Consider the following 23,498-nt stretch of genomic DNA (forward strand, 5'->3'; position numbering starts at 1 on the left):
AAAGGAAAGGAAAGGAAAGGAAAGGAAAGGAAAGGAAAGGAAAGGAAAGGAAAGGAAAGGAAAGGAAAGGAAAGGAAAGGAAAGGAAAGGAAAGGAAAGGAAAGGAAAGGAAAGGAAAGGAAAGGAAAGGAAAGGAAAGGAAAGGAAAGGAAAGGAAAGGAAAGGAAAGGAAAGGAAAGGAAAGGAAAGGAAAGGAAAGGAAAGGAAAGGAAAATTTAGAATTTCAAATAAGGAGAGCATCTTCTGTTCAGACTAAATAAGATTTTCCTTACTGCAATTTGCATTTCATGGTTAAAAAAAAGAAAGGAAAAGTAGAAAAGGTACTGCTCATTTGCATTTTTGTATACAATTTTTGAAAATACTTAAAGATGATTTGTATGCTTTTTTATTTCATTATATTCAAAGAAAATTTTGTAATTAATTTTAATGGAACTTGTCATCTTATAACAAGGGTATACCTGTAGCATAACCAGTTTACTTATACAGCCACCCCTAGCATGGTGACCACTGACCATAAGAACTTGTCAGACCTGAACTCAGTATTTTTAGGAGAGAAAGTGGAAAATATTTTCTATTCCAAGGTAAAGAATATACTTCAAGCAGAAACTGAGATAATATATTTAATTGAGTAAGCAGTCAGCACTGCTTCTAGATATATTTCTTCTGAAAGACAATAGCAGCCTTTTGGCTTTGGCTGACTACTGGCAATTAGAGCATCATAAACCAGATGTCAAACATTATGTCTTGAGTAACCTACTTTTTTCTTTAAAATTTTAGCATCCTTTTTGTCATCATGACTCAGCTACCTAAATTTAGTCCACTGGATAACACTGTCTTTGCTCAGGACCTGTTTTTACTCTTTATTTTATTAAAACTCCAGTGAAAGAAAGATTATCTGGGATATATATTGATTTGCTTTGAATTTTCCTTAACTTCTAAGAAAACTGATGTGCAATTAGTAGACTGCTTCAGAACATCAGAAGTAAGTGTACAATCAAAAAAGTTCAAAGAAAAGGCCTCTCACTGCTACAGAAATATTCCCTGATCTATTTTATTATAATTATATCACTATGTTACTGAACTGTTCCTTCTGTGTTAGTTGCAGATCAATGACTTGTATCACTTGCTGCCTTCAGGAGATCAATCTGTGCAGATTTCAGCCTCAGAGCCCATGTCTCTAGAGATTTGATTTTCATTTGCTTCAATTTATGTCTCTAAACAATCATTTCACTCTCTCAAATGTCTCCTTTTTGAAGGAATATAGATATTTATGGTAGCATTGTTTAGAGATATGTCAACTGCTAATGTGAAAGAAAGGGCTTGAGAGCAGCAAATTAATTCATGATGGAGGAGGAGATTTTCTGGTGTTTCAGCCTGGGAAATCCCAGGCGTGAGGATGAGGAGGCTGGACATCAGACATTCTAGTTGGAATGATTGTTTTCACTGGGTGGTTTAACTTCTAAAACACCAGACAAATGGACAAATTCCCTTTTTTTCTGGGATATCTAAAAGCCACCCTGATAAACTCATACCACTTACCAATTTTTGTGATGTTATTAGCAGAGAGGTACCGCTATACTCAAGGGAAAAGAACAGTGGACTAAAAAGTGATAGGGGAGACTGACCTCAGTATTGAGCAGAACTTAAAAGAGCAGATAATGTATGTCCTAGACAAAGAAAGTGAGGTACAAAGCGGATGGATAGAATAGCAGATATTTTGAGTCAGAAGAAATGTAGTCTGAGGAATTATTACTGGCATTAATGGAACAAATTTGGCATAGAAATTCTCTGTGTGTATACAATTATTTTCTAAGTTTATGAATCAGGGAATGCTCTACTAGATATTCATAGATGAAACAGCTCTGAAGCTAAAAATATTTTTATTGCAACGTGGTAATATGACTTCTTGTGCGTTAGAAGTAGAGCAAACATGATTTCTACACCATTTCCATGGTTTCTGTATAAAAATACCCCTGCTAGCTTGAGATTTGAGTGATTATTATAAATATATTAGGTATTACTACTATATAGAAAATATTTTCATAATAATTTCCTAGTAACTATATAAATAACATACTAATATTGTATGATTATATTAGTATTGTAAGTTGCTTAAATAAAACAGGATTTGAAAGTAGGGCTCTGTAACCTACAATATCTCTGTCAAGAGTAATTTTTAATGAGGCATTAACAGTGGCATTGTCTGCATAATTTAAATGCGTTTACCTTTAATTTCATATTTACCTAAGAAGCTTCTCATTGAGCTCATATGTTCACAATGCCAAAGCATGACCTTGGTAGATGGAAGCATGTACATCCTGCCTGGATGTACATAGACTTTGGAGCCATAAATGAGCTTCCTCTTTCAAAGTTTGACTTTATGAGCATTATAAGTCTTATCAAGTCCAGATTTGTCCATGAAAGGCAATACAGAGAGGTGTTTAATTCCAAAAAGATCTTCCTCCTTTCTGAAAATTCGTGCAACAGATCTTCCTGGGGATATTCTTCTCTCCCTACTGAGAAGGAAATAAGACTGGAGGAGTAGCAAAGGCAAGACAGCTAACTTTTTGCTTGCTTAAAGGTAGGGGAGAATAACCCTGACAAATGTTAAAATCAAGGGGTTTTTTTTTTCCTTTCCAAGAGTATTTGCTTCAATATGTAGAAAGGTCATCAGCTGAAGATGAAATTAAATGAAGTGACAAGTGAGCCTTCTGTTAACACAGATCAATACGCTAAAATGGATAGTTAAATGCCACAAAAATAAAATGAACTCCAGAATGGTCAATATTTGGCAAAAAGTTTACCCAAGTTCTTCATATGGTTTTTAAGAGTGGTATTGTGGAATGATCTGGAATACAAAAAGAACTTTTGCCTCAGGTGCAGCTGTCATTATTTCACTGTTAACAGAGAGCAGTATTTTAGAAGGGGTGCAGGGATTAAGCATATGGATGAGATGGTAAAGGTAAGGAAAGAGATACCGTGTGTGAGGAGATCTTTAGTGAACTACTGACATGAAGGTGTTAGCCTTCCTCAAAGTCCATCTGGCTTGTTAATCATGTTAACCCCTGCTACTCCCAGCTCTTTCAGCTATCATAAATACCCTGCACATATCCTTCTACACATACAGATCGGTCCTGTACACATATATATTTGGGCTGACAATTAAGAATTATGAGGGGGGGGTGGGTGCTCTTCAAAACTCTCAACACCTTCAGGACTTGGTCCCTTCAGAGCTTGCTTTCAGTGTGTTTGATAGGTAGACTGCAATTAAACCATTCTTTGCAGCAGCTGGCATTGGTACCTTTAGGTGACGTTAGTATGAACTAAAATTTTCCAAGGAATGGAAGATCCTAAGAAGGAGAAAAACTATAAAGCCAGTTGTGGTGCTCTTGTTGTTTCAATGATTTTATCCTTGAGCTGAAAGGGAGAGAGAAAAACAGGAAGAAGCTGGCCAGAGAACAAATAAATATGGCATTGAATCATATTCATTACAACACATTGGACAAAAATGAACAATGGCAACTCTCAGATTTCATGCACTTCCTTGGAAAATGCCGGCGTTGTGTAACCAAAAGAACCATGTATACCACCGCACATATACAGCCCAGAAGGGGAGTCCAACAAGCACTAGCAGCAAATAACTATTTTATTTGGAGATCCTGTTTACTTAGAATATTTATTGCCTTCATCCAAAAGTATTAGTTTAGCATATCACTTGCACATTTTCCACTCTTTTGGTTTTCATAAGAATTCCAATAAACTCATTTTGCTACTGAATGGAAAAGATATTAGAAAGCACTTTTGAGAGACTTGAGAGGATAGGAAGGAGAAAAGAAAGGTCAGCAAACAAGAAAAGGCTTAGATGAAGGTATGTCAGAGCAAAGCTTCCCATGAAAGATTATTGAGAATAAAACTTTTTTTTAAACAGACATAAAAACAATATATAAATCAAGAGTACAAAAGCCCTGTTTTATGATTTTTTTGGTGCTGTTTAATTTCTTTATATCTTTTTTTGCCATTGTTAAAAACAGCCAAAACTTCAAAGGCAAGCTGCATGTGTTCTAAATCAGGACTTCAGTGCTGATGTATGACAGCACAAAAATTAAAACTAAATAAATGTGCTGTCTAAACTACCATATTTCTCAAAAAATTGCTTTAAAGGCTTTAAAAAATTAGAATTATTGCTTGATCTTACTTTACCCACCATAATGTTTTCACAGAGTAAATGACAAAATATTATATTAAAAAGAGAGAAAGAAAAAAGAGCATTGTCTGAATATATCTGAACACCTGTATTTGGCTGTCTTGCAGTTTTGTCAGACAGGCAAGGGGAAAAATTAAACTTTGCAGTGATTTGTCTGATAGCAGATATGGACTGCGTAAATTCTCAGTTTATCCGTTGTTTTCTCAAAGGCTCCTTGACAGGGTAAATCGATGAAAACAAAGCAGCATGTCTGTGGAGGAGAGAATAACATTTCTGGTTTATCACATAAAAATGATTTTAGAATGGACATATTGTCATGAAAAACAGTTTGTGCAAATTTTCTACTATTTTCTTTTCAAAATATGAACTTTGTAACGTGTTCAGTTGTGATTCCATTTTCCTTTACTGCCTTTGGACATGATCTTGCTGTTTTCTCTTCCTAGTGAAATGGCATGCCTGACTCTAAAGGTGTCTGGCCACAGCACACCCATTAAATCTGCTTGCAAAAAAAAAAAAAAAATTCCATGACTGGGGCCTTTGTGGCGTCCCTTTTCCTCTGGCCTCTACTTTTACAATGGCCATTTGCTGTTCTTCTACTAAGTCATCTTGATTTGTATTGACTCATTTGTTTTATCAGGTTACAAAAGGGGCGAGTGGCCCAGGCAAATAGGAATGCAAATGCTGTCCTTTTTTGTAAACATTTCTTTTACTTTTAGAACTCATTCATCCCACCCTGCTCATGTTCTTTTTTCAGTTCTTAGTAAGAAATAGTCACAAGCTCTAATTTATGTTGTCATTTAAGTCTGAGGAGTGCTTTTTCTTTGCAAAGGTTTCTGGATATTTGTGTCGTCAAGAGAACTGGTTATTTACTAGTTACCACTTTATCTTAATTAATCCCTGTTCTGTTGTATATAAAGCTTCAGTTACACATTAAGAGAGCAGATACTATAGGATGTCATTTTATGAGCACTGATAAGAAATGGATAATTAAGTTTAGGAAGTCAAAGTAAGCAGTGTGCTGAGAGTCTCTAGGCTGAACATAACATTTGGCACATACTAACATATGCTTACAAACAGTGTTATGAACATGAAGCAGGGATACACTATCTGAACTATCCGTCTATTATTACTTCAATCAGTTACAGTAATATGCAAAAGATTGGCCATACTTAGAGATAATATAAGGACAGGGATAACCTCCTAGGAAGTCTGAGATATTCTGAGCTGCTGCAGCTTTAACCATCCTACCTTGGTGTCTGAATTGAAAGCCCAGGTCCCTGAGATGACTAGTGGTGCTTCCAGAGGCTGACTCAAGAGTATGAGAACTCTCCAGAAGTGGCTAATCCCAAAAGAATCTCTCAGGATTAATTGCAGATTTTTGGGTATTTACTAAGTGCTAAAGTTGCCTCTCCCACATGTGCACTTCAGAGTTTGCCAAAATTCATCTTGGAGCCAGTTACTTTGAGATTTTTAATGAGCACTGCTCATATAGATAACACATTTTCATTTTTGTCAAATTTTTTAATAAAGGCTTTTATTAAAAAAGTGTTCCGTCGAGGAAAGGATTTGTCACTGTTTCCATATAGACGTCACCTAGAACACACGTATGGAAGTGATATGTGTGCTTTTCATATTGAACTTTTTAAGATGTGGCCTGAAATTTTGTTTATAGAAAAAAAAAAGAAATATCAAGAATTTAAGATACTGCACAGTTATAGTAGGAGCAAGTAGAAGTTACATTTATGCTGTCTATGTTTTCTCTTCTGCCTTTTTCTTGGAGAAGTCCTCAGAATTTTTTATTTGTAGCAGTCAGTTGATGACTGACAAGGGAATACTCTTGGACTGGCAAAGTGTCATTATGTTTCCCTGTAATAATCTCTGCTGTCCAGTGAACTGCTAAAACCTGTCATTTCTCTCTTCCTCATTTCATTCCTAATTAAGATAGCAGCAGTATGTAAAATTAAAGAATTTGAATCTGGATCCACTGAAAGTAGCATCAATAGAACTCTTTCCAGAACAAGTTTTCCAGTTTGGCATGCCTTTCATCCATCTGTAGGATGAATGAGTTGCTCACTTTAGTTTTGCCTGAAATTGTGTACACACCCTCTCTTTGAAACAGTAAATCTAGAAATTGCATACAAAAACCTTGCACAGAGGAAAAGGGTTTTAAGGTCAATTGCTCTGAAGTTAGGCCAAGTGAGATTTATGATTGCTTGCACAATGCACCCTTTTTGCATATGCTGAAAGATAGAGATGTTAATTAAGTGAACCTCTACTATTCTGCACCTTTGCTTTTCTCTGCATAGAGAGGGCTGAACTCAGATTGTAACTATAAACCAGCAGTAAATGCCAACTTCATAGTTTCTGCCTAAAGCTAAAAAATAGAGGAGATACATGTTCCTCTACCTTTATGCCTATATACTTCTGTATATCAGGTTTTTTCTGTTATCCATTTTTCTATTATGAAAAGCAAAAAACCTTAAAAACCAGGAGTTCTCTGGTTAATACAGAAATGGTACTGTTGAGCTCTAAATTTCTCAATTCTGGAATCTCAATTTCAGATAAAACAAAAGTGTTTCTAGTTTTTTTATTTTCCAGTGTGTAACATCAACTATCACGTCACTTATGCATTGCAACTGCCCATGAAAAGCCACAGCCAGAAACTCAGGTAGGGCTCTCACATAAATGTTAAATTCCATGCATTTTACTGTAGTCCCACAGAACAGGTAATAGCCATGTCAAAACAAATTTCTCTTGAGCATTTCCAGACACAGTGAGGGTGCAGGAAGACCCAGTACAGCATGTACAAGAAGGGAAAACTCCAAGTCTGAATGGGTCATAAGGACTATTCCTGCCTATTTCTTGGGCATCTGAAACAGGATAGGATTAAAAAAAAATGTGTTTTTTTTACAGCCTGCTCTGCCTGCAAATACACACCTGCTTAACCCCACCTGTATCAGTACTGCTGGTGTTGGATTTCACGCCTCTTGAATAGACAACATCCAGATCTTACTCTGATTTGTGTAGATTTTAGCACTAGAGAAATGTGTTTTATTAATAGCTATCACTGCCAAAAATAATCTTCAGTTTGGAAATTAGTTTTCCTTTACGTATCTCAAGGGCTTGTCCTCAGATACATTTTCTACTTTAATGTGAGCCTTCTGCCCTTTCAAGTGTTCTAATAAATTCAAATATTTACTGTCTAAGTTCACACTGGGTACAAGGAAAGTTAAAAGAAAGTTATTTTTCATTATCTTTGTTAAAAAGACTTCCAGTACACCTTTGAGCTGTTCCAGGTTGAACTATGTATATGCCAGGGCTCGTCAGCCTGAGATGGAGTCATATGTCACCAGAGAGAGACAAAAGCCACCTTTTCCACTGCCACTAAGGATTTGTATATATGGAAGAACATTTTGAGTTTATTTGTAATGACCCATTAGAATAAGGCAAGGTCTGGGAAGATATAGAAGTATCTAAAAGGTTAGAAGGAAAAACTTCTATTGGCTCTCTGCATCCCATTCTAGAAATAAGATCATAAACCACCTCTGCTCTCTTTACTTTCTGACCATTCACAATGGTTATAAGAAAATCTGTTTCTTCGACCATATTTAGTTTCTTATTCATGGTCATTTTTGTTCTTGCTCGCCTTTATTGTCTTTCAGTCATGAATGTATTTATTTATCATCTTATTTAATAAGATGATATAATGATTAACCCAACACTTTTATCCTTTCTCCAATTCTCTTATGTACCATCTTTTATTTTCTGTAATTAATATTATTTAATTAATTAATTCCTTCTATCATAGTGTCCTGCAGTAAAATTTAGGTAAAAATGGTGGAAAGATGCTAAAATTTTGTTCCACAACCATTTAGTTTTTGAAATGAGATAGCCACTTTGGCCAAAACTGAGAATGACTAAAAAGGTCGTCCTTCTCTGCCAGAGTGACCACTGCCTGCCCTAACGAGTGGAACTGTTTTATCTTGATAGGTTTTATATTTTTCCTTGTTGATCTTCTCTATTTATTTGTAGTGAGACAGTTGAATACCTTCATTGTCCTGGTTTTCTAAATGGCTTTGCTATGAAGTTTGGATAATTTTTGCCCAAGCTTTCAGCTGCTGTGGCTCTTCAGCTTTTGTCAAAAGGAAGAATAAATGCAATCCTGATGTTGCAATTTGGTATACCTTGTTTGCAAGATTCTAAAGCCACTAGGGAGCTTTGAACTCTGGCAACAGGTTATTTTACTTCTAGCTTTAAAACTCTTGAGGGAGAAACAGTAGCCACTCTGCCAGTAGACTTTCAGCCTCTGCAGTTAGAAAAGCTGATATACTTTTTTCCCTTGAAGAAGAAATTACTGTTGCTGCTCAAGCAACAGTATCTCAATGTGGAATGAATGATTTTTGCCCTGTTGTGAACTCCCCACTTTTTGAGGAGAGTGACTAAGATGACTGTTGCAGCTGCAACAACATCTGGAGTCCTCAAATTACCTTGACACTAGTTAGCTGGATTTAGGCCTGAGTGTAGCACAGAAACATCATTGTTTGTCTTGATGTTTCTATTGTTCAGTTAAGATTACCAATTATTTTAGGTTTACCATCCTCTCTCAATACTGCTATCATGCTATGGTAACAGCAGAGATAGTGGCAATTTGCTTACATATGGACCTTGTAGAATCAGGTCATTCTGGAGTGCCTCTGCTTCTCACTCTGAGAAAATCCAGAAAGTAATACCCCTTGACTGCTCAGTTCTGAAGGCATTTTTCACCCATGTCTTATGATCATTGTTTTAACTTTCTCTAAGAAAAATTAGAAAACCACTGAGTAAAGAATTCCATCAGGGCTTCTGAAGCACTATATTTCATCCAGTTGTCTCAAATAGTGGATCACCATTTGGCTGCAGGAGCTCACAGGAAGGGTCTTTCTGATAACTGTATGTTGGAAGACTGGAAAGGCAGGGACAAGATATTCAATATTCGAAGAAAATATTTTTTTCTCATACATGTTTCTTGGGACTGGCAGAGAAGGAGGGATTTCTGGGGAAACAAAGACAGCACTTCCACTTAAATTAACTTGTTCTGTATCACAAATTGTATTGTACCTGAAGCCCTCTCATTCACCCAGCAGCTAAACCTAGTCTTAATGTCTACAAAATAAAACATTAAAAAAACCAAAACCAAACAAAACAAACACACACACACAAAAACATATCTGTAATGAGAATGAGTCATATATTTCGAGTGAACAGAAAATAAAAGCATCTTCTATATTTTTCCACCTGCTGTGCATCAGACCACAGTAGTATCCATCCTACCTTTACCTGAGGTCAACTCCCTCCCCTTTCTTGTGCTCCCACCAGGTTAAGGCTCTTGCAAACTCTGCTGTGTAATAACGTCATTGACAAGGTTCTGACATAACTTCTCTATTTGTGGAGAAGGCTGGACAGAGCCACCTATGTCATTCAAATGGTAGCTACAGTTGCTTTTACTCAGTGGGGGTTTACCCACCATTTCAAGGCATCTGTGTGTCCTTTTAATAGTATGAAAAGGTACAAAGGGACTGTTGTATGGGTTGAAATCACATCCTTAATTCTTACATGTTTTTGTAATAGAACAGCATAATAGAAAGTTACTCAATGTATTTTACTTGGGAATTGCAATTAATCAGAAGACTATAAGGAGTCAGACCCCAAAACTAGTTTCAATACCATTTCCTTTAGTGAGTTTTACACATTACCTTTTCAATAAGTGGTGACAGGCAGTGCATTTCTGGGTGATTATAGCATATGTCAGGTGGGGTTAATGGGCACGAGGCCAGAGGGAAAGTGAATAACTGTTTGAGATGTACAGTAATCCCTTAGAAATGCACTGCCTTATTCCCTTCTGATTTTATAAAAGGATGTTTAATAAACAACGTGATCCAAATCCTGAGGGGCACTAGACCTCTGATACTAGTACTGAGTTCACCAGGAGACTTGATGCCAAATTAGTCAGGAAATAGAGTGTTTACCTCAAGCTATCCACCTACAAGAACCTATCCCTGGTATGCTTATTGTATCTGTGTCGCTAGTCTTGGAATGATGAATGATCCACATCTGGAGGCTAGGTCTTTAGATAATGGTATACGCTGATTAACACTGGCTAAGGAACCAGCTCTTAATTTAATCTGATATGTTGATGTGGCAAGGTCAATAAATTACTGCAAATAAAGTGAGAGCCTTAATTTGTAGACTCTGAGAAACTGTATAAGTTGGAAAGATTGCTTAGTCTGTGTTGCTTTTCTTGGCAGTATTTTGTAGACCATCTTCAGAAAATGGCAGTCAGTTCTTAGCTTCTGAGTGATGGGCTTTAAACTAGATCCTTTGTGTTAGTCTCCTGGGTCAATTCAAAATTAACTGACTTGGCTTTTCATCAGTTAGAAAAAGAAATAGGACTAAATCTTCCCATCAGATTGTTTTCAGTCATAACTGAGTACCCACATTTCATCTATATTCAGAAACTTTTCCCTACATATTTTAAAAATGTGCCAAGTTGGTTTTATAGGCAGTAGCATTATAATAAACTTCTCTAAACTTAATCAAGCTTACTGATTTATTTGGATAGTGAGTGATTTTTGAGATAGTGATTTTTATTCCAATGTGGATTAGACACAAATTCCTCATACTTTGAATTATTTTTTTAATCAGATGTCTTGTTTTTTAGCCAACCCCTTACTGAGTCTAGACTCAGATTTGGAGATATAATCTTCTGTAACTTGTAACATCAAATGCATATATTGTCTATCAGTTTAAATCAGGCAACTTGATCAGATTTGGAAGAAGTTATGACAACTTGTGCATGTGTAATACCACATGCATTATCATCTTGGCAGATTTCACAGTACATAGGACAGACTTCGTAGATAATTATTACTCTGATTAGTCCATCTCCATAGAATCCCTTTAGAGAGTTGTTTATCTCCAGTAAAAAACTCCCCAAACTCCATGGAGAATCCTCTCACCTTACAGATGAAGCAACAGCTTTTTTCAGAGAGATCTGAATCTGAGATTCTGAAATGCCATCTTACTGTTTGAAGTTCTACAGTTTGTCTCTTGGCTTCTGCTTTCTGATGCAGAATGGCTACATGTTCTTGAAAAAAACAGTGAAGAACTCTATTGGATGGATCATCTTGCATCCTGTCTGGCTTTACTTAGTAGAGGATTTACTAAATAGAAAGCAAATTAAAACAAAAGGACAGGGATATCAGGACAGTGGAGAAATTATTACTTAAGCCAGCTGTGACACTTGGTAGAGATGAAGGGAATGTGAGGAAAGAGAGACAACAGGAAGGGACAGAGAAAAGATGTAGTAAGAAAAGGGCAAAAATCATGCAGCCATTTTGGGAATATCCAAATGTTCCTCCTTTTGACTCTGGCAGCTGAAACCTGTCGTTGAATATTTTCCATCTGAATCCATGTGACAGCACTGTAACTGTCTCAAATTATCTCTAAAAACGTCATCATTATTTTGTACATTACTATGATCTTTCCTTAGAGTATGCACAAGCCCTAGTGCCTGATAATGCAGTTTACAAAAGAAGTCGATTTCTTTTATTTTTAGCATGAATTAATTTGGAGAAGAGTTTGGAGGAATCTTCTTCCTCCATGTATTTTCTCTGTGGAACATTTTGTCTGGTGGTCAGTGCTGCCATTACGTGGTGAAGTAGTACAAATTCCTCCTTCCTGAAGGACTAAGCAAATGCGACAGCCTATATGACACACTTGGATACATCCATATCTCAAGAGAGTTGAAGATACCCAGATCATCTTGTTGAGCATTGTCAAGGTGGCCTTTTACTGTAGTGATTTGGGTCTGCATTTTTTGGCCTTCAAAGAGGTATCCTGTGTATCCTTGAATATGTACTTAATAGAGATTTAATAAGTTATATTCAGTGTAGCAGCTGAAGAGCAGCTAATTATGAAAAACATAGTGCTGTAGACCTAGCAGGCATGCAATAAAAACATCTATTACATAAATTGTTAATCCATAAAAAATGTGTTCCTGAGACCAATGGTATTTATTTAACATACAATTACTGTCTAATTTAATCTAAATTAAATGCCTGCTTGAGACATGTAATTTGAAGTGTTACTGAGCTTCCTTCTCTGCTATTAAAAGCAAGAAATCAGCAGCTAATGCCTGGAGGCCAAACTTACCATTTCAATTCAGGTACCTCAACACTAACATTTGTAATTTCAGCCATTTGGAAAATGTTTTTTATAAGAATGTATTTGGCCTTAAAATCTCCCTTTCCCCCTCACCCAAGGCCACATTCAGCCAACTGAGTCAAAAACCTCTGACTTAATCCAAATGAAGTTTTGATTGAATAAAAGGTCCTGAATTAAGAATTGAGAATAAAATGTGTTCTCTTATCATAGAACACAAGCTTTGCAAAAAGTCCCAGCTCCTGCTAGTGCTGGAAGGGTCATTTGACTCCTGTATGGACATATTTATTTAGGACACGTACCCTGGTGAGTCAGGAAGTTATGTAAAAACTGACCCAGTTAATTTTAGATGCTATTGTTGGAAGAATATCAATGAAAATTAATCAAATAGTCACGAAGGAACCACAGGGAAGGAGCACAGAACACTGGTGGGTAGAATTTTGGCAGAGATCACTGCAACAGTTTTAATGAGAGGAAAACACATTCTCAAGTAAATTAGTGAGTAATGACATGATTAAATGGTAAATAATAGTTAAATACATGCTTGGAGGTCCAGGACAGAGACTGTGGAGTTTTTGTGTTTTGCATGTATTCCTCTCCAGGCTGCTCCAAGTATCCAGAGGAGCTCACCAGAACTCTGTCTGTTATTTAGGGTTGGGTTGTAGCTTTTAAAACACTGAAGCCAAAAGAACTGTTGGGGCCCTGCTCTTGAGGCTGAGAAAGCCGAGGCTTTCTCCATAGCTCTAAAGCTTCGCCAGCCTTTCGATTGTTGATGTGTCTTCGTTCCTTCACCAGCCGCCTTCAATTAGCAAGGGCCAGCACCACGGCTTTGTTCAGCCTGCCATCACCCAAAGAATGACTGTGCAGGAGACATCTGCTCTCCTTATGCACAGTGGTGGAGAAGGAAGAAGTCTCTTTTCTGCTGAGGCAGGTTCAGTCCCCCCTAACTGGGTGTTTGCACATTTGCTGGTGAGCAAATTGAGTTGCGTATATGACTGTTTATGCAAACACAGAGTGCTGCAGTGCTGGCTGGGAGTGCATCCCATCCATATGGTTCTTTTCCCTGGCTGCTGAGGAAAGGATGTGAAAAGAATAACATTCACAAGTTGTCTTCATTCTCAAATGTTTCTTTTACAAAATGGGAGGCTGAACATACAAACTCTGACTTGTTAGCTTCACTTCATCTAGCTGTAACACAACACACAGTGCGTAATGAGTCTGTTGGAGGGGAACTGACTCAGATAAGACGTGTTTTACCTGTCTTCTGTTTGCCCCTTTCCATTTCAGGTACCTCAAAAACAACAAAAGAGAACTGAAATAACTCTGGATTATCTTTTTATGGGGTTAAACATTTTTCCTTGGTTTTCAGTAGGAGCAGGTAGAGTACTTTGCTCAAATGAGGCAGAAGCCTCACCCTTGCCTTTCCTTGCTGCTTGGGAGAACTACAAGGAGTGTGTGGGGAGCTTGTCTGTTACAAACAACAAAAAACCCCAGAGTCCTTCCTGGGGCATCAGTCCACCAAAAGACGAATGACTTGCTTAGATGGTAATTCAAGTGATTAGCACACCGTGTCCTTCAATAACAGCCTGACAGCTTGCTCAGTGGTATAGTACAATATTAATTTTTTCTCTTGCTGCCTTCCTGCAATACAATATTTTCTTACATAAGTCTGAATATTGTATCTCCTCCAGTAATAGCACTGGAAGAGGACAAAGGGTATAATTAAAAATTACATGTTACTTTTGTTTTGAAAGTTTATATTTTTACTTTGAGGGCAAATAACAGGTCATATACTGATATTTATGTCTCTAGTGCATAACATATTTAAAATTGTTACAGTTTTAGTGTAGTCTTTGCTTGAATGTACAATTGTGCACCCACAGGTTTTTTGTCAAGAAAATATAAAACAGTTGGTGAGTGGGAATTTCAGAATTACTTAGTAGTGTTTTAATGTTATTTCTTGTGGAAATCAAAGGTTAATCAAAATATTTAATGCGATCATGGCAAATGAATGTTAAGTGCTTTTGCAAAGTTATACCCTGGATATCTAAATATGGGGTCTGAGAAGGAAACAGGTACTTTTAAATTACAGAAATTATGAAAATAATAGTTGGCATAAAACCATTCTCACAGTTTCCTGTCACACTGCATGAGCCTAATTTTGAAAAATGCTGCTACTTCTCTGGAGGACAAAGTCACTGAGCACATTTACAAGAACATTTCAGCAGGCACAGTAGAAGGGCCAAGAACTGCTGCTGATTTCTAGAAATTCATGTGAGTTGGAAGATCCAGGACTCAAAATACTTGTCTGACTCCTTTCTCACCTTAGAGTTGGCCAGTGCTTGATCTTCTTATATCAAGGGAGATAATGGATTGTTTTAATGGTGCTTGTTACTATTTTCTTCTTCATTTCCTTAATTATTTGGCATGAACTACAGCCCATCTTAAAACTATTACTTGACTGAGATTCCTTTCTTTCCATTTTCTTACTTCTGCACTCCAGGGGATTTCCTTTAGGAACTTATTATCTTTTCTAGGTTGCTGCAGTGACACAAGATCCAAGTTTCTTTATTAAGAATTTCCATAACTTATTCAGTCACCTGCAATGTTGGTAGTGTTGGCTAAAGTTATTTCCTAGCTTTCTAGCAAGTCACCTTTACTTTCTCAGGGTAAATACACTGAAGAAAGGCCCCATCATCTTAATTTGGCTTGGAAACACATTATCTTGTTACCGTGATCTGTGTTAGGAAAGATGCTTTTTGTATAGCTCATTGCATCCTGATTCAGTCAGGGGTGATTATTATAGCATTGATGCTAGGACAATCATTAGGAAACCAAGTAGACAAACTAATATCATAACAATGTCTGTGAGTTATGTTATGTGTGGTTGTCTAAAAGAAAAAAAAAGGCATAGCAAGAGTCTTTACATTTATTGCCACACATACCTCAGAAATTACAATGTGGTGGTAGCTATATTTACCATCATAAAAAAATTTCAAAATGTGCAGAGGAAACATGATAGAGCTTTCCCTTCACGGAATCTGTATAACACAAAGGATAATGTTGTCTTAAAAGTGGTGTTGGATTCCTCACAGACCCAAAGAGTGAGTTACAGATGTGGGGAGCCGGTGCCTGTTCATTCTTCATTTCCTTTAAATGCTGTATCTACGACGCGCTTTGCACTGTTGGCACTCTCTTCTTATGAACCCACAGATCTCATGTGTAACATGCAGACAGAAATAAATCCTATAGGTAAAAGAAACTGGAAGTTGGCTAAAGATCAAAGGTTATCCTCATTCCGCTCCTTCCTTCACTTTTATTATCCTGTCTAAATTTGGTTTTTTGTAGAGAGGATTGGCTAGGGGGTTTTTTGGTTTTGGTTTTAGTTTTTGTTGCTGTTGTTGTTGGGGGTTTTTATGTGTATGTCATGGGGAAAGGCTGAGTTTAAATGAGAGTTTAAGGTTTTATTTGTTTTTCAACCTTTTTATGTAATTTAAACCACAGTGTAGTTACTTTGCTGGAATCAAGACTGCAGTACTTATAGGGTATAGAAGATTGCGCAGTGGCTCAAGGAAACAATTTCACCTCAAGTGTTCTGTGATCACTTGTAGATGAAGTGGGAAGTAGAGGAGGCTTGGTTGTTTTGGGGTTTTTTGTCTGCTCACCTAATCCAAAGCTGGTATCACTAAAGTCCTTATTCTAAAAGCAGTTGGACATGTGCTTAACAAAGTCCTAAAATGTACACTAAATTAAATATGAGATTGCTTGTTTGCCAGATCAGGTCTTAAATCTTTGTGTTGGAGAATATGCTTGTAATTTTTAAAGTTTTTAATTTTCAATGACCTTCTTCAGTGGAACGTGGAAAATGATGTTGATTTTCCTGTCTTTAGAAAAGCCTAGGCTTTAGGAGGTGCCTCCTAAGTGCTTTATTTAAGGGTATGAAATGCACTGGAATGAGTAGTGATGACCATCAGTAAAGCAACTAGTACAGACTAAATGGAAAAGTTAAGAACAAGATGTAATTTTTATTTAGCATCGATAGCTTCAAAGCTTTATTTATCATTACTTACTTAAAAGAGATTCAACAAAAACAATAGCTGTCCTAGGAAACTACCACAAAAATTCTTTCAAAAATCTTCACTCCAAATTGACATATTTCATGCAATTTTTCTTGTCATTAAAAATGTAATAAATTTATTTTACTTGAATCACAGATGAAAACTTTGTGGTAGTGTTTGTGTAGTTATAGATCACCACAGAAAACAAAGTACCATCATTTTTGGCCATGGTGCAGAGTTTCTTAGAACACTGTTGGTAAGGAGTGAGCAATACTGGTAGAGATAGCTACGAACTTTTGGACAGTTTCAACTTACACCAAAACCTTGAATCAAAATAAGTGATCTAGTTGTTAGTGCTGCTTCCAAAAACACTTCAAGATGGAGCTAAGAGGTAACATATGTTTTCACTGTCTTTCAGTCCATGGTTTTATATTATCCTGAAACCCCAAATACAAATGAAGAAGCAATTTGTAAATAAAAAAATATTTCATCTCATTTAAAACAACCAGTTATTTTTAATTATAGCACTATAGTTTGACTACAAATATAGTTTGTCATATCGATGAGAAGCGACCAGAGTGATATCAGATCTCTCTAAATGACATGGGTATATGTAACACATATGCAAGTAACAAGAGAATCCAGGGTCATAACGGTTAACAAAGGTAAGAAGAGAAACAACCTTGTGTTTCAACTAATCTCCAGCAATGAGGGATCAGCATGAGGGACATTATCTCACATCTGCCTCGAAACCATCTGGTGTGGGCCATGGTCAGAAGCAGGATACTGGACTGAGTAAATCCTATGCTCGCTGTACAAAATTTGAGAGCCTTCTACATTCTCATGCACCGGATGTGAAATATGCCTGTAATATATGTTCTGCTTTAATTATCTGCACTACTGTGTTTGAATACTAGGTTTTGGTCACCTAACCAAGCAATTGCTGAAGTTAGCGGATGGCCGTGTTGTGCTGGCACTGGAGGGAGGACATGACCTTACTGCCATCTGTGATGCATCTGAAGCCTGTATAAACGCCCTTTTAGGAAATGAGGTAAAACATAAATCATACTAGGTGCAGAGAATGATCCAAGTTTGCTGAAGCTGCTATCTTTGATATTCTTTTAGTAACAATGGTGTCAGTCTTTTTTTCATTTGTTATAAAAACCATGGAATTTGAACCTGTCTTAGAAAATGAGCAGACCTCCAATGTGCTGTTTTGGATAAATACCTCTAAATTAGATTTTTATACAAATCCCTTAGTATATGCCTAAATTATTCCCAGTTCTGAGTAATATTTAATACCTCCAAATTACTTTTAGTGATGTGCTGAATACAAGACTTGACATCATTGTTAGTCATTGGAGTGCATATCATCTATTAGGAATGGACCTTTTAGCCATCTATTGTGCAAAAAAAAGTCTTTTGCAAAGTATCTGGTAATCTTAGGAACTGCATATTGCAAAGGTGCATTTTCTGCAATATTTTGACACTTCACTTTTGAAACATTAATAAAAATGTGTCCAAGATTAAAAAAAAATTACTTAAAAGTGAAGATTCAGGTTGATCTGTCTGTGATTTAAATGGAGTTTCTAAGATTTATCAAGCACTGTATATATTATTTTACAACTTTTGAGAGGAGACTATAATTAAATATGAGTATGTGCTATTTATGGAAACAAATGCAAGATAAGCATTCCTATTAGTGAAATTTTTTCTGCTTTCCACTAGAAAATAGCTTCTCTCCTATAAATATGGTGAGAAGGAAAACAAACTTGCTGAGGGTGCAGCCAAAATAATTTATGAAGGGACAAAAGCCTTTACCATAAATTGTGAACTTTGCAAGATCTTGTTATAAAGTATAGTATGTTACTTTTTTTTCCCCTCAAGGGAAGTGTTGTTAGCTATATAATCCCTCCAATCAAATGTATTAGTGCCAAATTGCAAGCTAGTCTGCCAGTTCCCTTCTGCTTCAAGACTTCATACCTATGTGAATAAGGTGAAGTAACACGTTTTCTGAATGGACGTTGAATAGAAGGATTTTTTCTTAGTATTCTTTTAAACCTTTGCTTTTCATCTTTATGACACATCAAGAACAATATTTTAATGCTTATTATTTTTTACATTATACATACAATGTTTAAATTATTAGCTTTATCAAAAATAGAAAAAAATAAAGGAAAAAAGCTTTCATTGGGTTTTATCTACTGTCACCTTTGACAAGCTCCAAGGAAAGTTTTCCAGGGTGGTGCTATGTGCTACTGAAAAACCTTCTCAGCTCAATGTTAGTCTGTTTATTTAGGTGCTGAAATATGGATTATGCAACCCAGCTTGAGGCATTTGAAGATCTTAGTGAATGCAGCTTTGCCTTCCTGATCAGCTGCCATTGCAGGGTACTCTCATTGATGTTTCCATTGTCGTCTTCCTTGGGAGAGTAACTTATGACACGAGTGGCTTTTTCTAGCCCTTCTAAGCTCATTCCCTGAAACTTGCACCTTTGTGGGACTAATGTGAATGGTACGATGTTGATTATGTGATGTGTTCTCCTCTGTGTAGGTGCTTGGGTCCCTCTATCCAGTTATGACCATTTGGTGGTGCTACCCATTTATGAAAACTGCCTTGTTTTGTTTTAAACTATATCACACCCAACTATTTCTGCTGTCACCAACTTTACCCTAGAAAAAATACCAATTGTGAGAAAAAGGAATCAGAAAAGTGTACTGGAATAAAGTTTTTCTTTCATTTTAGAGTAATTAGAGACCAGGAAATTAGTGAAATTGTGAATCTATCTGTTTGAAAAATATAGCAAAGTAAATCTGGGGAGAGACAAAAATTCACTAACTGAGAATGAAGACAGAAATAACCATGCAGCCATTTTTAATTCACTTGTAAAAGAACATGTTCCTTAATAACTTGAGACATCTCTTGGAATAAGCATTATTCTGGTGTGCTCTTACTCACAGCATTGTCTTCTGGGACATGCATCAAATAGTCTGGTGCAGCATAATTTCAAAGACACAATATGCTGTGGCTGCTAAGAAGAGAAAAGTACTCCAGAGAGGATGTTGTTACCAAGACTACCATAAGAAACTGTCATTGGCTTAAAAGAATAAGTAAAGGTGTTGCCGAGGAGCAGACATTAATGAGGAAGTCTGATACCTAGTTAGCAGTTAGAAATCAGCACATCTGTTGACATCTATAGATTTATAGCAATATATACCACATGGCCCACAGGGTATACATTGCTTGATTTCAGCATATTATTCAAGAACTTGCACAGCAAATTCCAAGCATGTTCTGCCAAGGACCGAAAAAAGCTTTTTACCTTTAAACAACCAATTACTGTAATTTGTGAATGCATTCTTCCCTGAATGCAATTCTTTACAGGTGATTAATAGGACAATTAGAACTTATTATCTGCCTTTCACTTTTACAAATAATGGTATGTAGTGCAACCCTAGTTAAAAAACATTGGCAAGATGAACTTCAGTTCTAAACACTACACATATAATTGAACTCAAATTAGAAAGGTTGGGAAAGGCCTTTGTGAGGTACCCTGCAGTTTGTCAGATGTATTTATTCATGTGCTGAGGATTAGAATTCATAAACATTTTGCAGAGCTTTTTGAAAACTTTTTCTTTTCTTTTGTTGTTTTTGGCCAGGACTTGTCAATACAAAAATCCACTATGTCATATGTTCTATTACCAATAGAATAACATTTTTTAAAAAAATTGTAAAGCCAGCCACAACTTCCAGCTATCATGGAACAGTGGTCTGATATAAAGAGCTAATATCAAATTTACAAGTGCAAAATCCTTTCTTAATTTCTCTCTGAGCACCAAGAAGGAAAACAGTTTGACTTCCAAAATACATATATTTTGATCTTATTTGTATGTTGCTTATTGCTTAGTGGTGTTTTTTAGCAAGACAACTTCTCAATCTTCTTTTAAAAAAATGTGAGTGAAGACACTACGAAATGAATACCCTATCAAATTAATCTTCTTTAAATAATTTGAGCATGGAAGGACTGGTAGAATTAATGTAGAACTTAGAAGAGATCCAGACCCTTTCTGAGCAGCAACTGGAAAGCAGGCAAGACACCCTGTAGTACCTTAAATGGCTCTATCTAGTTTGGTTGTGCAATTCCTCCCTAAATAATGGGCAAACTAAAAAGAAAATTATGGAATAGAAGTGACAGATAAATTTTATAAAAATAAAATATTAATTAGAAAGTTTACATATAAAAATTACATTTAAAATATTTTTATATCTTAGGTTTTTCTCTCCATGTTTCTGTCTACAAGCAGAAAATTTCCATGTCACTTCAAGAAAAATCCATTTGACCATTTGCAGAGCTAATGAGGATCACTGTAGGTTATCTCCTTGGAAGGAAATCTTCCTAAGAGGTGAGAAGAGATTAAGCAGCTGGATTCCCTTGAAATCCAAAGTGTAAACATGGAAAACCTTCTGGAAGGTGAAAAGGCAAGATGAGCATCAGTTGCCTTAAAATAGTCCTGAATTTTCTTAACATGATTTGCGAACTTGTCCATTAAAAGAGCATCTGTCAAAACAAAGGAAAAGATAGATTCAGATAATTTCAAAAAACACATTGCTTTTAAACATAAGCATTTCTGAGGTTATGATATATATGCTTTAAATTAATTTTCATTATTCTACATTTTTTTCAGAGATTGGTTATATAGTTTTAAGTACTCATTTTTGAAGTGTCTATAAATATATATATATTACTTCAATTGAAAAAAACATTAACTTTTAAGATTTGTATTTTATTCCAAGAAATTTATGAAAATTGGGTTGAATATTGAGATTTTCCCCAAATATCTTTGCCATGGAGTATGGAAGTTCCACACTATTTTGTTGATCCTAGCTTTGGTGCTATAAGACCACTGCTATGACTTTTGGTGCCAAGTGGTGGTGAGTAAGGCTTCTCTAGACATGCAAGGGTAGGTTCTGCTTTCTTTCCTCCACATTACTTTTGAAGAGTCATTATTTGGATCTAAAAAAAGTCCTTGGGCATAAGTTGTCCTTGAGATCAGTATGCTGTGTTTTATTTCCAACATAAATGCATTCAGGTTTTTCTGCAGCCAGAAAGAGTAAGGAAGGATTTCTTTAAACACAAAACTCTTTGTGCCTAAAGCTAAGAATTTAGCTCTTCCTTCATCCCATCACTTTTAAAACAGCCAGGTGTGATATTTATGTGGGACACAGAAGTCAGTCAGTCTCACATCATGGTCCCACTGATCTGTCTCTAGGTTTGGGCAGTGTCTCTTGCTCTCTGTGGTACAGCAGTTTGCCGTGGTCTATAACAAGTGATAATTAGTTGCAGACGGGGTCATGCTCTTTGTTGCACAGAGGAAGCAGAGAAGTGCAGTCCAGTGTGCTCTGCCCAGCGGGACCCTGCAACAAAGGCGCAGAGAGGATGCATGTCTGCTCTCATTGACTGTGGCGGCCAATGCTGAATTTGGCCCCAAGTGTGAAAACATTTTTAAGTGACTAAATTTAACATCTTCTAGTAAATATTCTTCTGGCTTGAATTTCCGTCTGAAGCAGAATTTGACAAAACGTTGTGATTGGTTGGCTCCCAAGCAGGCTTGAAAACTTACACCGGACAATTTGCTTGCAGAGTGTGAAGTATGTGCTTCTTTCTTGCAATCTGTTGAGCTGGCATTTAGGAGGGGATGGTAATTTAAGTGGAAAGCTCGTACTCTGCAGCTTTCCTGCTGATGATGAAAAGTTGGCGTTTTCTCCTTTGGGGAATTCAGTGTGAATCTGGGGCTGCTTGCCAGCTAGGCAGTGAGCTCTGCCAAGAGGTCCTGGACTTCATTAAAAGGGGTTATTTACCAGAACAGGTAAGCATTCCTCTCTTCAAAATGGAAATATTCATGGAACTGAATGTGGTCTGAGATCAATTTTAAATTGCATGGTAAACTTTCTCACAGTCTCACATCCTCCTTGTTAATCTGAGTCTAATAGTAGAAAATAATTAAAACTGAGTCTGAGACAACTATCAACTGCTGCTCGCATAAACCTAGAGTCTAAAAATAGAGATTTAGATGGGCTAGGAAACTGGAGCAATGTATGTGCAAGAGGTCAGTCAGCATGGTGACATCAAAGTTCCCAAGGTGGGCAGTGCTAGTCAGCAAGTGGTTTGGCTGAGGAAACATAATTTTCTGATTCCAAAGTTACATAATGCCAAGACATCACCTGTTTTTCAGGAACTGATAGGTACTAATGACCCTTTTGTGGTTTTGAACTTACTCCCTGCTGAAATGTGTTTTGTTTATATACTGCATTGTAACAGCGGATCACAAAAATACCTGCCTAAAGTGTTCTATGTGTAATCAGAGAGTGCAATAACTTTGAGAAGATTGCTTATACAAGAACATATATTATGGAGAACCCGTGAGATCTTTTAAATTGGTCCTCTGTAATCATAGGCAACTTTAAGAGCAACAAAGCTCCATCTTTGTGCTGATACGCTTTTTTACATAGTGTAACCAGAAGAGGGGGGGTTGTAGTGCTTCCCCCTGCAGCCCTGGCATCCCCGAGGAGCCTGTCTGCCTTTTCTCCTCTCTCTGCTTCTGCAGGACTCTCCATGCTTCTTACCTTATGCTTGCACTTGCCTCATTTGTCAGCAATCTCTAGCTGTAACAATCTTCACTGAAGCTGATCTTGGTGCTCTAAAACATGACAGTGCTAAGGACCGTGTGGATATTGCTAGAATTTTCAGCTCAGTACAGACTGCTATAGTTTCAAATTCTCTCCATGTTCCCAAGAGTCAATTCAGATCCCTTTCTGGGCACATAAAATTTCCATCATCGATTCCTTCTTCAAACATTTGTTGATATGCCTCTGGTAGATTTAGGCAGCCCGAGTGATTTTTGCCCATTTACATTGTTTTTCCTCCTTTGAAAATGATTAGTGGGCACAGTTTCTACTTTCATCTGCTACTTTGGGCACAAAAGCCCATTCAGCCATGTAAAAGCTTTGGAAATGTGACCCTTTGTGACTAGTCTAAA

The 23,498-nt window shown here is 36.7% G+C and overlaps 1 protein-coding gene across 12 annotated transcripts in view; it reads left to right on the top strand.

Moving 5' to 3' along the window:
* HDAC9 (histone deacetylase 9) overlaps positions 1–23,498 on the top strand; it is a 461,802-nt gene that overhangs the window by 414,137 nt on the left and 24,167 nt on the right. For all 12 annotated transcript variants that reach the window (XM_027877926.1, XM_027877927.1, XM_027877934.1 and 9 more), the window contains one exon: positions 17,379–17,512. In XM_027877926.1, the coding sequence (XP_027733727.1) occupies positions 17,379–17,512 (134 nt within the window). The remainder of the gene's footprint in view (positions 1–17,378; positions 17,513–23,498) is intronic.

The sequence above is a fragment of the Empidonax traillii genome, unplaced genomic scaffold (genome assembly GCF_003031625.1).
Source record: "Empidonax traillii isolate 1590-97213 ecotype Southwest subspecies unplaced genomic scaffold, ASM303162v1 scaffold35:size4298261, whole genome shotgun sequence".
Taxonomy (NCBI): Eukaryota; Metazoa; Chordata; class Aves; order Passeriformes; family Tyrannidae; genus Empidonax; species Empidonax traillii.